The 14,941-nt window shown below is 38.2% G+C and overlaps 1 protein-coding gene across 2 annotated transcripts in view; it reads right to left on the reverse strand.

The window, feature by feature from the left end:
- Positions 1-14,941, reverse strand: part of LOC108888711 (CUB and sushi domain-containing protein 3) — a 197,833-nt gene that overhangs the window by 88,728 nt on the left and 94,164 nt on the right. For both annotated transcript variants that reach the window (XM_018684823.2, XM_051076168.1), the window contains exon 31: positions 12,666-12,782. In XM_018684823.2, the coding sequence (XP_018540339.1) occupies positions 12,666-12,782 (117 nt within the window). The remainder of the gene's footprint in view (positions 1-12,665; positions 12,783-14,941) is intronic.

Here is a 14,941-nt window from a genome sequence, read left to right on the forward strand (position 1 = left end):
CGCTCCTTTTTTTCTCTCAGCTGTTTCTCTCAGCTGCCAGTGGGGTGTGTCAGTGTCTGAATTCAACTGACAGCAGGTGACAGGCTGTGCTCCGTTACCAGCAGGAGAACGAGAGAAAGAGTAAACAATTTTATGCTGTAGCTCATAAGCCATCAGCAGTGTGTTATAAGCAGTGTCACTGAAGAGCAAGGACCACACCAGCATTTAAACAGACCAAAGTGACATTTGCAGGTATGATTACATGCTATTTAATGTTCTGCAGCTCATGAGCTAATTAGCAACTGTGTCTAGCAAGCAAACTGACATTGGCGGTGCACTTTTCCCTGGCGAATACTTGTTAGGTTACTTGTTCAACAAGCTAAGTTGCAGGACAAGACCAAGTTCATGTTTGTAAGAAAGATTAGAAGGACACTTGCAGGAAAGCTAACCTCAGTCATCATGACTGCCTGCCTGTGATAGAACAGTGTCCCTCCAGCTTTAAGGAAAATACAGGACATGTAATTTACAGAGCAGATATGCATGCTGTAGTGGACAAAATAAATAAATAGATGAAATTTAATTTCAGGCGGATTTTACATATGAGACATACTGGTTCCTCTCAGTGACACTCCTACATTGAAGCCCTGTGTTTTATTACTATAATAAAAAGTATTTGTAGTGTTGTACCAAACAACCCCTTGTTTAGAGGGCACTAGTAATTAAAAAACAATGAAATTCCTAAAATAAATAAATACATAAACAAAGACCACTGGGCAGGTTACTAGAAAAGGGCCGACATGTCACATTTTATGAACTGCATGGAGAAGACATCTGAACAATGTCTTTCTAGAGTCTGACCTTTAATTCAATTAAAAAGCCTTTATTTGATGACATATCACGTCGTCACCATTGTTTGTCATAAAAGTAATAATTAAATCTTATCTTCTGTAAAAAGCAGTGAGCCAAACTACTGAGAACTTATTATAATGAACACAGCATTATTTAAATAATGTCCTGAATGAATATTTCCAACTGAGCATTCCTGATTATATCAATGTGTACACACCCCTGAAAATAATCTGATATTTCTCCAACCAAATGAATAGATATGGCTGACTGGAACACAATGGTAAGATTACAGTCTCAATCTCGCCCTCTAGTGCGTAAGCATCTTCTGCAAGTTACATATTCTTTATGCATTTCTCTCTGCATTTCCTCTTGATGAAGACAGATTACCGCAAATAAGTTAATTTTCTGTGGGCACTGAGCTCTTTAGCACTGTGTTTTTTCTGTCATCTCAACCAAACACTAAATAATATCTTTCAAAACTCAAGCAACAACAGCCACCCTGTAAATGGAGGCAATGCATATGGCAGGGTTTTACTTCAAAATACACACAAGACCTACCTGTAAAGGTGTAAAAAAAAAAAAAAAAAAAAAAAAAAAAAACGACGACAACAACAACAAAAAAACACCAGTAATAGAAGCAATTGCTACAGGTAAAAGGTGGCAGCATATGTTGGTCCTTCTGGCTATGAATTATGGAGCAGCTTCTTGTCATCTTCACTCTGTACCAGTATGGATCTCCTCTGGCATCTAACCTCACAGTATAGCACTGTAAAACTGTTACACCAACCACATAACCAAGAAAGACACAAAGTGAGAGAACGAGAGACAGAGTAAGAAACAAAAACGAGAAACTAAATGCCCCCAATAGCCACTGGAGGCCATGCCGCACCTTACGTCCCAAGAGATGGTGGTTTGGACTGACCAAGTAACCAACCAAATGACAGTACTGAAGACATGGAGCAAGCAGAAAGGAGGAAACGTGGGGAAAGATGTAACACTTTCTATGTTTTTATAATAAGGGTGCCTTACTACTTATTGTATATGACATAAAACAGATCAAACACACATACAACAGCAAAAGACAAATGACAGCCCAAACACTTTGACAAAGCAAAACAACAAAAAACCAAAATAAAATTCAAATGCACTAACACACGTATACACATAGAAATGTTTACTCGCATGGAGAAACACTGGCAGACCTGTTTCTTTATCTGTTTAGTAGTGAGAATGCCTATGGCTGAACCAAAGCCTGAATACGAGATGATTTTACCCTTAGGGACAGCTCACTGCTGTGGTATTAGCATACCAACACTGCTATGTTGAATAGGCTACACTCCCTCTTTGTGAACACACACTCACAGACACACACACACTCAAACACAAGCACATGCACACGTACTCTCACACGTACAGTGTCGCTCATTTCTGCTTCTAATTCAAAGCTAGCGATGCATGACTCCAATCTGCTCCTTTGCTGTAATCACGTTCAGATATTAAGTCAATAAATCATCGTAAACTTGTTACCCTAATTTATGCAGGACTATGATGAATCTTTTGTCCTCTGGGCCTAGCCCTGGTGGTGCTACACTGTGCACTTCGACAATGGACAACATTTTCATGCCTGTATCTTCACCTTGAATTATCCCAAAGCAGTTAAGCTGCTTTAATCACATACCTCTTTGGGTATAAGACTGTGATATTAGTGCATTCCTCTATTTAATGTCACTATGCCTGTTGGGCATAGATAATGCAAAAATTGCAATGGCAATCTAATTTTGCACCCCTTGGAAAAATGTTACAAGCAGCTGTGATGGTTTCTACTATCTTGATGGTTTCTGCTAGATATCAATGGATTCAGGGTACTGTTAAAATTAATCATGTGATTAAGTCTGCGTGGTCATACATTAGAGTCATTTACAGAAAATGAAGGGATTGTAAGAAGAGCACAGTCATATGCAGTTAACACTTAGAATTAACTTTATAAGGTAGACCTAGCTATGGTTGCATAAGAGACTTTTGCCTAAAAACAGGCTAAATCTTTTCAAGCAAAGATTCAACAAAGTGATGGTTCCCAGTTCTTGGTTCATTCTGACTCAATACACACAGTTCCTGCAGATATTTGCCAGTGCATTCACACTGTGAAAATCTCTTGCCAACACATCTCAAAGGTGCTCTATTGGAGTAGGACCTGGAGAAAGTGCAGGGTAGTGAAGTAAATTAAAATCACTGTCATGTTCCTGGAACCATTTTAGGATGATGAGTGCTTTGTGACAAGGCTTGTTATCCTCCTGGAAGTATTCATTTGTAAAAGTGTAGACTGTGGCGATGAATTGATGCACCTGGTCAGTAACAATGTCTAACTATGTTGTGTATATTTGTCTGAATGGTGCTGAGATGGTATTAAGGGGAGTAATGTTTTCTAAGAAAACATCCCCAAGCCATTACACTACAACAAGCAATCTGTACCCTGTACCCTGTATGTGTGTACCTGGAAAAATGATTTCACCATTAACAGAGTTTACCCCAGCTTCTTTCCCTGGCATTTTAACCCTGTCCATTAACTCTTGAATATTTAAAAAAATCCCAAAAAAGAACCTTTGTATTTAATTTGTTTATAATAACATTTTACCATGATGGATACATACCAACTAACTACATCATGTTTATTCATGACAAATGTTCACTATACAAACCAATTAGACAGAACTGTCTAAAATACCTTAGACCTGCTGTTACAAGAAAATGAGCATCACTCAATAGAGTTCATTTATCTGTGAGTGGTCATACCATTTGCTGATTGGTGTATAAACATTGACATTATTATGAGTCCAGAACTGTTGCAGCAGCTGGACTGACAATCCAGTATGGTGTGGTTTTGCTGTTCTAATGAGCAATTTTCAAGATATGCTTTCTTCCTTACCTATATGTAAAGGGAGCTAATAGAAGGCACATCATTTACAATCAAGGAAATTATTGATTGACAGTCAGGCAACCTTGAAGAGTGGGTTTTGAGACTGGTTTTCAGTTTTGGCTACATGAACATTATTAAAGAGATAAGAAATACCAGATGATGTGTTAAAGGTTGGGGCAAAGAATAAACAAAACTGCTAAGAACTCCCCTATAAAGAGAACACAAGAGCAGATAAACAGACAACATGTCTGATTGGCAACATGCTACAGCACCTTCACCATAAACTTTGGATGCACTTTTCAGTTTTCATCTGGCTTCTTTATCATCTCAGCTTTTGGGATAGAGTCCTTTCCCTGTCAAACACAAGGGCATGCTGCAGATAGGATCATTACAATACAGCAGGGAAGAGAAATGTCATAATCTTAGAGAGATTCCTTCAGTCTTCATCTCTCATCTTTCTGCTATTTGATCTTTCTCCTACAGAATGACTGAGCGTGGCCTACGGGATGACTTGTGTATTTGTCTGTAGCTGATGCATTATCATAAAACTCATGTATGCCAGCCAGGCAAGAAATTTCATGATGCAAGGCTGAGATCACCCTGTGTGTATTATCTTGCTCATGCTCATGTACAGGTTGCAAGAGGGAAATATTGTTCAGTTATTTCTCTTTAAAAAGGTGTTATTGAGGAGTTGTCGATTCTTTCTGTCCATGAAATAATGTTCATTGTGCTTATCAGCATCTAGTAAATTCACATCTCCCTTAGCATCTATGTTGCTGTTTAGAGACACTGGAGTTCTTACTCAGGGTCCTTTTTCAACTGCACAAGTCTATAATGCCTGCAGTACTCATCATTTTTTCCTCTGTTGCTATTTAACCTGAACAAACCAATATGCTTCTGGCCTGCCTTTGGCTTAGGTTTATCAGTAGTATTACCTCTAGTCACAGAAACAGGGGTTCAGAGATTATCACTGTCACTTCACAAGAGGACAGATTCATGTGCTTGTTTTCATGTTGGCAGCAGACTTTAAACTACATGGTCAAGTAAGTTTACTGTATGTAGCACTCAGTATAAAAACAAGTATATTACCACAGTGTCTCGCTAGTAATATGTTTGTTTTTTTTTTTTTTTTTTTTTTTAAGTTATATAAAACCTCACTGACTGTAATTCACCATTACAGTGTTATAGAAGCAAATGTTATAAAGCACCTACTCTACAGTCTAATGCTTTAAAAACAAATCTGCAACATCTACGGTTATATTTGCCTCAGATGTAAATATTAATAATTAACTACCCAACCAAATGGCTAATCACCCACCAATGCTAAACGACTGCCAGCTTGTTATAGATGACTCATCAGCAGGTACTGGTATAAAATAAGCACTTTTTCTCCTCTTTCACATAAAAAATTAGATGTAAATATGGAAGTATTATTTAATAGTTCCATCCCACAAACACATTAAGCAAAAACAGAGAAATAGCCTATGGTCAGATTACTCATACATCCTTGAAGTCGATCAGAAACTACAGACTCATGCGGCATCTGTTTTGTGGTTTCCCAATAATATTTGATTCATAAGCAATTATGAAAAAGTGGTAGGAATTTCTCCTCTGGTTCTGGTTAAGTATACTTCTTTGTGTTCTACGTCAGCCCTCACAATTTGTTCAAAAACAATTTGACTTGTGACTGTCAGCTGAGTCTACTGTTACCAAACTATGAATCGCTGCCTCAACAAGGAGAGAGCAGCTTATCTGAAAACATCTTCATGTGACGACATTCAAGAAAAATATTCTAGTGCATGTTATGTGACACAGTCATGCTGAAATGCAGGGCTTATGATTAAATATTCAAGGTTACATTAAGTGGTTACACACAGTAGTGGCAGCATTTCAATTTTATTCCATTTCATCTGGGCATGGCGAAAAACTCAAGAAAGCATTGCCAGCACATCAATTCTCTGTGGTGACAAAGCAGTTTTGGTGGAGTATTTATCCAAAATGGAGTATAAAGTTAGATAACAGGCTCCAATTCTAAGGTATCATGTGGAAGCTAATCAGTGAATCTTGACTACCTCTGCAGGGTATCTCTATCTCCCTCTGCCATTGCCTCTGTCTGAAAGGTGTTAAAAGGATTTGTCCAACAGTCAAGAGAAGTAGGTCCTCCAACTTCAATTATCAAAAAAAAAACCTGCTTACATCATGCTTTGTGCATTTTTATCACTTTGCCAACTTAACTACCTTAACCAAGATATAATGGAAATGCCTGTATCATCCACACAACCATCTTATTTAGTTATAAATCACCTGCCCTCTAGGCAACCCTGAAGAGTTGCCATGGAGAGTTTCCACTGGAGAGTGTCCATTTCCTGACACTTGTTCCCTATAAGCTGATTGTCCTTGTGATCAGCTGCGTGCCTGTATAAACACATCTCTTTCCTAGAGAACTTTTACAGCTCATCTTAGTTGCATTTGTGTACAAGAAAGTTGTAGGTACTTGTCCTGTTAATACTTTATGTTGATGTGAAGGTTGTTGAGAGTTTTTCTCTTTTCTCTTTTTTCTTTTTTAGTGCTTTATGCTGTTTGGACATCTGAGTAAGAACCTCACCATGAAAAGCGTCCTTTAACTAGACATTATTTGCCTTGTTGATGTCTGCCGTGGGGTTTTGAGTTCTACCTTCTTGTGTCACACACACAAACAATATTTTGGGGTTATCAAAGCAGTTCTAAAATTTCAAGCATATCTATGATAAGTGACCACAGATCTGTCTGTTGCAGTTGATATTTTTACACTGATATCCTGGTTTCCATTTGTTTGTAACATTTCTAATTACTGCTTATATGTTAATAACAATTTCCCAGCTATTACTACAATCTGCTTGCAATTATAGGTACATTTAACAAAAACATTTTTGTTCATTCAGGCTATATGTCCATATTGACAGGAAATGAAATAGGTGGGAAACATCGGATCCTTCTGGTACACTCCAGTAAACTATCATTGCGCCATGCAATAAAAAGCAACTTCTCACAACACCACTAATGTAACTGCAATGTAATGAGAGCCTATTTTTGCCCACAGCAACTGCATTAGATACATGTGCCTTAAGGCAAAATATGCACAAAGCCCAGAGAAGGTGTTAAAGACACTCACAGCACAGGCAACAGTAAAAGGTAAGGAAAATGGCAGCATATGTTTGTCCTTCTGGCTATGAATTATGGAGGAGCTACCTGTCGTCTTTGCTTTGTGGCAGCACAGGCCTTCTGAGATTCTGGGCTGTGACAGAATACACAAGCCTCATTTACAGAAACCAGAGGGATTGTATGACAGCACAGACACATATATTTTTAATGACCCATTATCACAGTGAAATTGCATCAGCCCTTTTGGCAGGGAGTATGTGGCTGCACCTTGGCACAAGCCGCATCCAGTCCATTAGGCTTCTATCTTGGGTAAAAACTCCCCTGTGTGGATTGAAGGCTCTAAGTATTGGTCAGAGAAAGGAGGAAAAAGACAAGGATATATAACTATCCTCTTTTACTTCCAGTTTTAGCTACACTCTTCTTACCTTTTTTTTCCTTTTTCTTTTTTCTTTTTCTTTGTTCACTCTTTAAACGGTGTACAGTACCCTCAGCACTGTTCAGCGATGTATCCAACAAGCATTAAAAGCCACTGCATTGACACAATGGCTACACACGATGTCATCAACTTGAAACAACTTGAAAACCACAGGTTGTCAAATAAAATCAATTTAGTCACTCAAGAGAATGCTCAATACACTCAAGTTTGACAGAAGCACATCCACCAACATATGTACCTGTGGGGCCCCATAGAAAAATACCTTTTAAGTCAAGGTGGGGCCACAGCAGAGTTCGTAGTTCATATTAGGTTAATTACATAGAGGGCTGGGCATATACTGTAAGCTAAGCAGACAGACAAGGTAATGGTTTCTGTGTGGGATGTAGCTAGTCATGTACTAGGCTGGCCCCTGGCATAATCTTACTTTCTAACAAACATCACCGATGAGTCAACAATCAGCCCCCAGGGTCAGCGTTTTTATGATCGCTCTCAGCAGCACTCCGTTTCTCTCTCCCTCTTTTCTCATTCTCGGTCTTGCTCATTATAACTCTCACTCATTATCACACTCTCCATCTAACTTGTTCTCTCTGAGACTTTCACATTCAACTAAGATCTATGTGCCTCTTTCTCATAGTTAGACTCACTGCCTTCACCTCTTGCAGTCTCCACAGTCTCTCTCTCACTCATTCTCTGTCCATCTTGTTACAGCCCAGATTTATTACTACAATCTGTCAGTGCTCCTGTCTCCCCTCCTGACACATTCTGTGGCAGCCATTATGCATATGTTGTTGTTAGTGTGATACAGACCTATACACTGGAACTATAAAAAGCCTCAAGCTCAAGATATACAGAGGTGACTGAGTGTAGTGTCTATTAAATCAAATTCACCAATGACTCATTATGAGCATTCTTCCAGTAAGAGACTACCATAGGATGAAATGCAACTTTTGTTAAGTTAACCACAATCAAAAATATGTGTTATAATGTTACAGTAATACTGTTGTACAGTGTTGCCAAAAAAAAAAAAAAAACATTAAGAATTCGACTCTTTGACTTCAGACATGTAAATGGCTTTTGACAATCATCTCATTTTAATGAGCCTTTTAGATCCATACTTGATTTTCAAAGCTTATCTACAAAGTTAATGATCTTAGAAGTGAATGTTGCTGCACATCACTGGGAATAATCCAGGCACAATCCAATTCAAAGCAAAAAACCAACATTTTACATTGAAAAAGAAATAGATACATACACACACACACAAAATATCATGGAGGGTCCTGCTAATTGGAAGAATTTGGCTCACTTTTGAAGCCATCAAACATTCACAAAGGAGACTGCACGAACAACAAACACAGCCTCTAGGCTAAAGACAAACTATACAAAACTTAGGCTGGAAAAAAAATCAATTTACCTTGAAGCACGGTTTGGCATTTTGTCAAAGATAAATGTGCATCCACATGTTTTTTATTTGTTTATTTTTTTAATGTAATTTTTTAACAGTGCACGCAATGGGGTTTTATTTTATCAAAATATCTTGACTGTCAGTCAGTTTTTATATAAGAAAAGACCATATCCTGCTGGAAGTATAGGGCAAAAACGTTATCACTAGCCACTGGACTTGGTGTAAACAACAGTGAATTCCTGTGGGGCACTGTATGTCTGTATGTTTACAAGCAGTGCCCAAGGCAAAGGTTGAGTCCCATGAATAATTCATCTCTTTAAAAAAGAAGCAGAGTTATTGTTTGAAATATGACTACAACCATTATTTCTGACAGAATAATTAAACATTAAAGGGCAAGAAAGATGCACATTGTACCTTAATGACATCTGAATGGTGCAAAGTAATATAAGCTATACACAGAGCATAAGCACGAGTGCTTAGGTACCAAGAAATGATTGCTCAAATTTGAATGTAGAGCCTTTTTACAGACTATATGCACAGTGTGCATCAAGCACTGGTTTTTATTATCATTTTTATGATCATCCACTGGGATACAGTACATAAATGTATATTCTAACACATGTGCACCTGACAAGAGCAAAAACCAGGTAGCCAAACTGTAAATATCAACTATGCAGGATCAGCAAGTCCTTTGCAAAAAGGCAGAAATTTATTTGTACGACTAAGGTGATGTTTCAAGCAGAATTGTAGTAGATCACACTGTAGTGTGTTATGATGTTATGGATGGATGTTTATTATGTGCATATGTTATGCTAGTATATTAGGTGCAAAATGTTGCGTGGCACGACATAGTCCAAAGAAAAACACAGACACATACAGGGAAGTCTGCACCTATTCACAGGATTTGTTCAGTCAGTGAGACAGTAACCATGACAGCTTGGGTAAAGAACAGTAAATCTACACAAACTGTACTATAATACCACTGAACAAAATATCTTCCAACATCCACCACATGTATAAACATCAATACCCAATACTGAGCTGTCACAATCCTTTGCACTGAGAACCTGTCAGAGAATCTTAAAACACACAGAGAAAACCTGTGAAAGAGAAAACCTAGAGCAGATGACAAAACAAAAAAAAAAAACCAAACAAAAATGTAGCAGATTATTTCATTTGCATTAGTTGTATATGTATGAATGCACAAGCCTTGTAATTAGAAAGAAATGAAAGTTCAATGTAGAATATGGTTTATAGTGCTGCCCCATGCTGTTGCCCCAGACAACACCACTATCAATCTGGATTGACAAAACAACTACGACAAATAAAGAATGGTGAATTCCTCATCTTGGTGCATCAGAATGAGAGTGCTGTTGTTATTTACTCTTGTAGACAGAGTGTATTGTCACTACTTCAACAGTCAGCCAGGTTGGTTAAGTAACAAGATAGCCAAATGTGAAAAAATATCATAACTGGCTTTTTTTTCACAACCTGCGATAATCTTATCATCTGTGAGATAACTGCCAAGATCTAAGAACATGGCAATATTACACACTGTAATACAAAAATCAGGTTATCCTTGAAAAACTTTTCAACAGTGTTTAATATTTCCTCAAAAATGAACACCACTTTCCAGCCCTGCCCTGTTTGCTGCAAATACAGCAAATATAGTTGTGATATGACTGGTTTACAATAGAGAATTATTTTCCATATTATTATTATATTATTATACTTGTGGCCAGCAGCTAATGGCTGGTTACCATCCTGGCAACCATACGTCAAACATAATGTAAGGCACTGTGGTGGCACTAACTTTATCAAGTATTCTAAAAAATGAAGATCAAGAGCACATAGTTTAATTAATTTTAAATGTACTGCTCCCCACTCTGAATCTGCTTAGGCTTTGTTTTATATATTCAGACACATTTTACAATACATATATCTATAACAACGTCTACCTAAATGCTTGCAGCTACACCTTGACAGCAAAACACAAAGACATACATCCACATAATGCTGCTACCCCCATGTGTTAAAACCCTCAGGTCACTGGGCCAGAGTCATGAAGTGATATTTTGCACTGACCTTTTCCTGCCAGTTCAACCTGGTTGACATGATGTCTCAAAGGCTTATGGTACACTATCAGTCATATGAGGGGCAAACTAACACACACATTTGATACTCTACCCTAGGCGCTTACAAATTTCAATTACCTGTATACTAGACACTGAAATGTGATTTCAGCTATCAGACTGCCTATAGGCTAGACTCAGCTGCCAAGCTGCTACAGAGAAAACAGAATTATACTGCATGCTGCTCTGTCTGGAAGATAAAAACACTCCTGGACTCCTCGTAAAGTACTTGTCCTTATTTTTAGTGTAACTTAACATAATTAAGTAAAATAAGTTAAATAATGTAGGGATGGGCTGTGTGGTTCCAATACGCTCTACTGTATAACAGGTCAATGGACATTTTCTAAGAATACCTACATACCCAGACTCAATTTTGTCGGTTGTCATTACAGCAAAAACTGGAGAGCTTGTTTTACACAAATAGGGATAAGATTCACATATTCCCAGTGAAATGAGGGGCATATGCTGATAATTTAGGATTTCTTCTTATATCTTAGAGTTGTAGTCCCAACATTTTCAATTTGCTCTACCCAAGCTGTGAATCCCTATTGCTTTGTTAGACTACTACACAGGAAATATTTCCCTCAAGCCATGCCACAGTAGTCTTGCTCATCATCAGTGGGACTTTCAATAGCTTCTGAGCCTGCAGTCCCCAGAATAAATTTGCAGGCCCAGGTGGGAATGTTGCTTGGCGACTTCCACACTCCATTAAGCATTTGCAGGCAGTTTAAGCAAAGGCTGCATTTGCATGCAATATTTATTAAAAAAAAAAAAAGACCTGTGGGTTCTTGGACTCTATAAGCAGTGGGAGATGGCAACAGGATGTAAACTGTCGGGCTGGATCATCACACAGGGGATTAATCTGTGTTTCATAAGAACGGCGCTTCACAGAATAAAAACCCCTGCCTACGATTTCTGCAGCTCTTTATGACTAACATGGAATCTTGAGCAGAAGCACATCAAGGTCTTCTGGAGACTTTGCTGAATTATGTATATATAGAGGTGCTTGGATAAACCGAGCACCCGTGCATTTGCTTGCACCATCTATTCCCCACAGCCCTCTGCTGCTTGACCTTCCTCACCATACCTACAGTACAGAGCATTTTTCATGTCAACACAATCAATTTCTGCTCACCCTGATCCTATTCTGCTTTCACACCTCTTGCTAGAACCCAAATACTGCCATTCTTCAGGTTGTGCTGCAACTCATACATAAGAGTGGTAAACCAGAAAAGGAGCAGCAGTCTCAAGAGCATGTTGGTAAAGAATTCTAATAATTTGTATTGAATAAACTTGATTCCATCAGACACACACCTAGCTATCACTGACCTTTGTCTATTCGTTGTGTAACTACTGGCTCAATATTATGCCAATTCAGTTGTCAGATATAAGGCAAGTATACAGGGACTAAAAAGTAATCCAGCAGCAGACAAGTATTTAAACAAAGCGTCAAAGGCAGTAATCATCAAACATACTGATCCAAACTTACAAAACACTGAAATAAATGAAACACAAATTAATTACTACTTGGAAATGAATTATGCAAGTCTGAACATTTTGTTTGGTAGTACATAGTCACCAGCTTTGAGAGTAAGCCTCTGTTTCTTCACAGTCTAGCCTCGATCCTCATCATTAGCTGAAAACTCACAGAAAACACAAACGATGATCTCTCTTAGCCTCCTCCTCTAACTCCATGTTTGAAGAAAATATTTTTGGACACCTACACCATATATGGGCAATAAACAGCAGTTGAACAGACTTTAAGTAACAATTTTCTGCCATTCTGAAAATAATACTTGAGATGCTTACCAAAGTCCCCAGGGACAAAGATGTCATAGACACAGGTCTGGCCTCTGGTGTAATTATGTGGATAGTTTGGGGACAGCACAGTTCCCTCTGAACCTGTGAAATGACCTCCGCAGGGAGCTGCAGGGATAGGAAAGGAAGCAACAGAGAAGCACAGTTAACCAATGTGAAACAACCAGCTAAGAATACCTGGGGAAATAAGGCAATAAAATACAACCAGCAAATCCTTTTTAACAGGCAAAAGTGCACAGGTAAGCAGATTATTTCATAAAATGAGATGAAAAGTTGCCTTTGAACTTTCAGTGGCTGACAAATATAACTTTGGCCAACATACCAAAATAATTTGACATTTGAGAGACGCTTTGGGGATACTTTCAAAAGGAAAGTGAGCTATAAACAGACAGAAAGGAAACCTGAGTTGTTTTTACAGGGTTAAAACCCAAAAGGGAAACAGCTGGGAAGGAAAAGTACTTTTTGCCTTCAAAATACAGAAAAACACCATCAATCAACAAAACACACAATCACAAAAGTTCCACATGCCGGTGACTTTAATCAGCCCGTATTGGCCAGCAGCATGTTTTGAGGAACTTAAGATTCAACACTGTCAGCAGACTGTGTACATAATGTGTCCAGATGTTCTTGTTTTTGAAGTTTCTGAATAATTATTTACAATCATAATTGATTAGAACATCAGCAATACTATCCATTTAAGTTAGTAAGCAGTAATACAGCTAAAGCTGCAATAAGGTAGAAGACCCCATTCACAACGGGCGAGCCAGCACCTGTCTTTGAAAAGTACGAGCCTTTGCATGCTTATAGCTCATAAACTTATACTTGCACTATCATCATAGTGTCTGAAGATTCAATTGGCGACAAGCTTCATTAATATAAGCCGTGGTCTGTTCTGCACCTGCGTCACATCTCAGAGTCCAATCTTAAGCTGTTAATGATGTACCTAATTTGCCAAGAGGCCCTCTAACACAGTTGCCTCAGACCTCATGGACCGAGCCATCAGGTGGGGGAGCCTCGACTGTAAACAAACACACACTCATTTGTCGGAGGGAAGCTGTCACCAGCTGCTCTGAACCCCCTGTGGCCCACACAATGTACATGTCACTGCTGTTTCTCTGATCGGCACCAGCGAGGATGAACAAAAGCAAGTAGAGGCACTAATGTAGAAAGATGGATCAGCAATTTATCTGTGTTTGGTTGTTGGAGCAGCAAGAGGCATGTAATCAAACTTGTGATGATGGTAAGTGGAACTCTAATTCAAGCTGATTTGTCAGACAGAATGAGAGCCATAGTGCCATGGAGGGTGAGGAATTTGAGAATGCTGCTAGTGGGAAGGAGGGTTCACTGAACTGTCAATCTACAGCAGGTGAGAACAGCACTAAGGAAAGGAAGGGATTCTCAAGATATGCTTTAATGGTTTCATTTTGACAGGTAAGTGTAGTGCTAAGGAGAAGTGGGCACACTGCAAAACCTATCATTTTGTATTCTGTAAAAGACTGATGGATAGGAATAACACACCCAAAAAAAGAGCTATTACTTAAATCTAAACATATGGATGATGATATTGAGACTGTGGCTGCCATCTCAGATGTTAGCGTATGAGTATTAATTTCAAAAGAGCTTAGATTGTCTTGAAAATGCAAATACCACCAAAATTTTCATGTAATTTGATGTAAACAGTGGGTTTCAATGTTTGTCGAATTTTATCTAGTTATATTTAAAGAATATTGACTGTAATAAATATAATAAAGAAACTTGACCCATCCATTCCAGCACAATGAGTTAAATCTGATATAATGAATGTATTCAGTGAGATGCTAAAATGGGCCCAACCAATACCAATAATAGTATATCAATATTGATATTCGAGAGTAAAATAAAACATAATGATAATGTACACCCATAGGTATTTTTTTTTTATAAACACATTTTTGATAGGAATTCCTTAAAAGTGTCACCAAATGCATTGTGTATATCTTTGAGGTTTGGCAAACATGCTGAATATATTTCCTTCCACAAAAAGATTTGCAAGCCACTTTTTTGAATATCTAAAAAAAAGTTCAAACATTGTTCACATCCATGCTTACTGGATTACAGTCCTCTTCACTGCCTTTGTTGGTGCATTGCTATTTTCATTTGCACTTTATCACTGCTAAGTGTTGAATGGTGTGAAACCAGCAGCACTAATGTGAATTGTGTTGCATGCATAAAAACATTGCTCCATGGTACCACCAGCGCTCAACCACTCCATTTAAATGTAGTTTTCA

The sequence above is a fragment of the Lates calcarifer genome, linkage group LG15, assembly GCF_001640805.2.
Source record: "Lates calcarifer isolate ASB-BC8 linkage group LG15, TLL_Latcal_v3, whole genome shotgun sequence".
In the NCBI taxonomy this organism is placed as follows: Eukaryota; Metazoa; Chordata; class Actinopteri; family Centropomidae; genus Lates; species Lates calcarifer.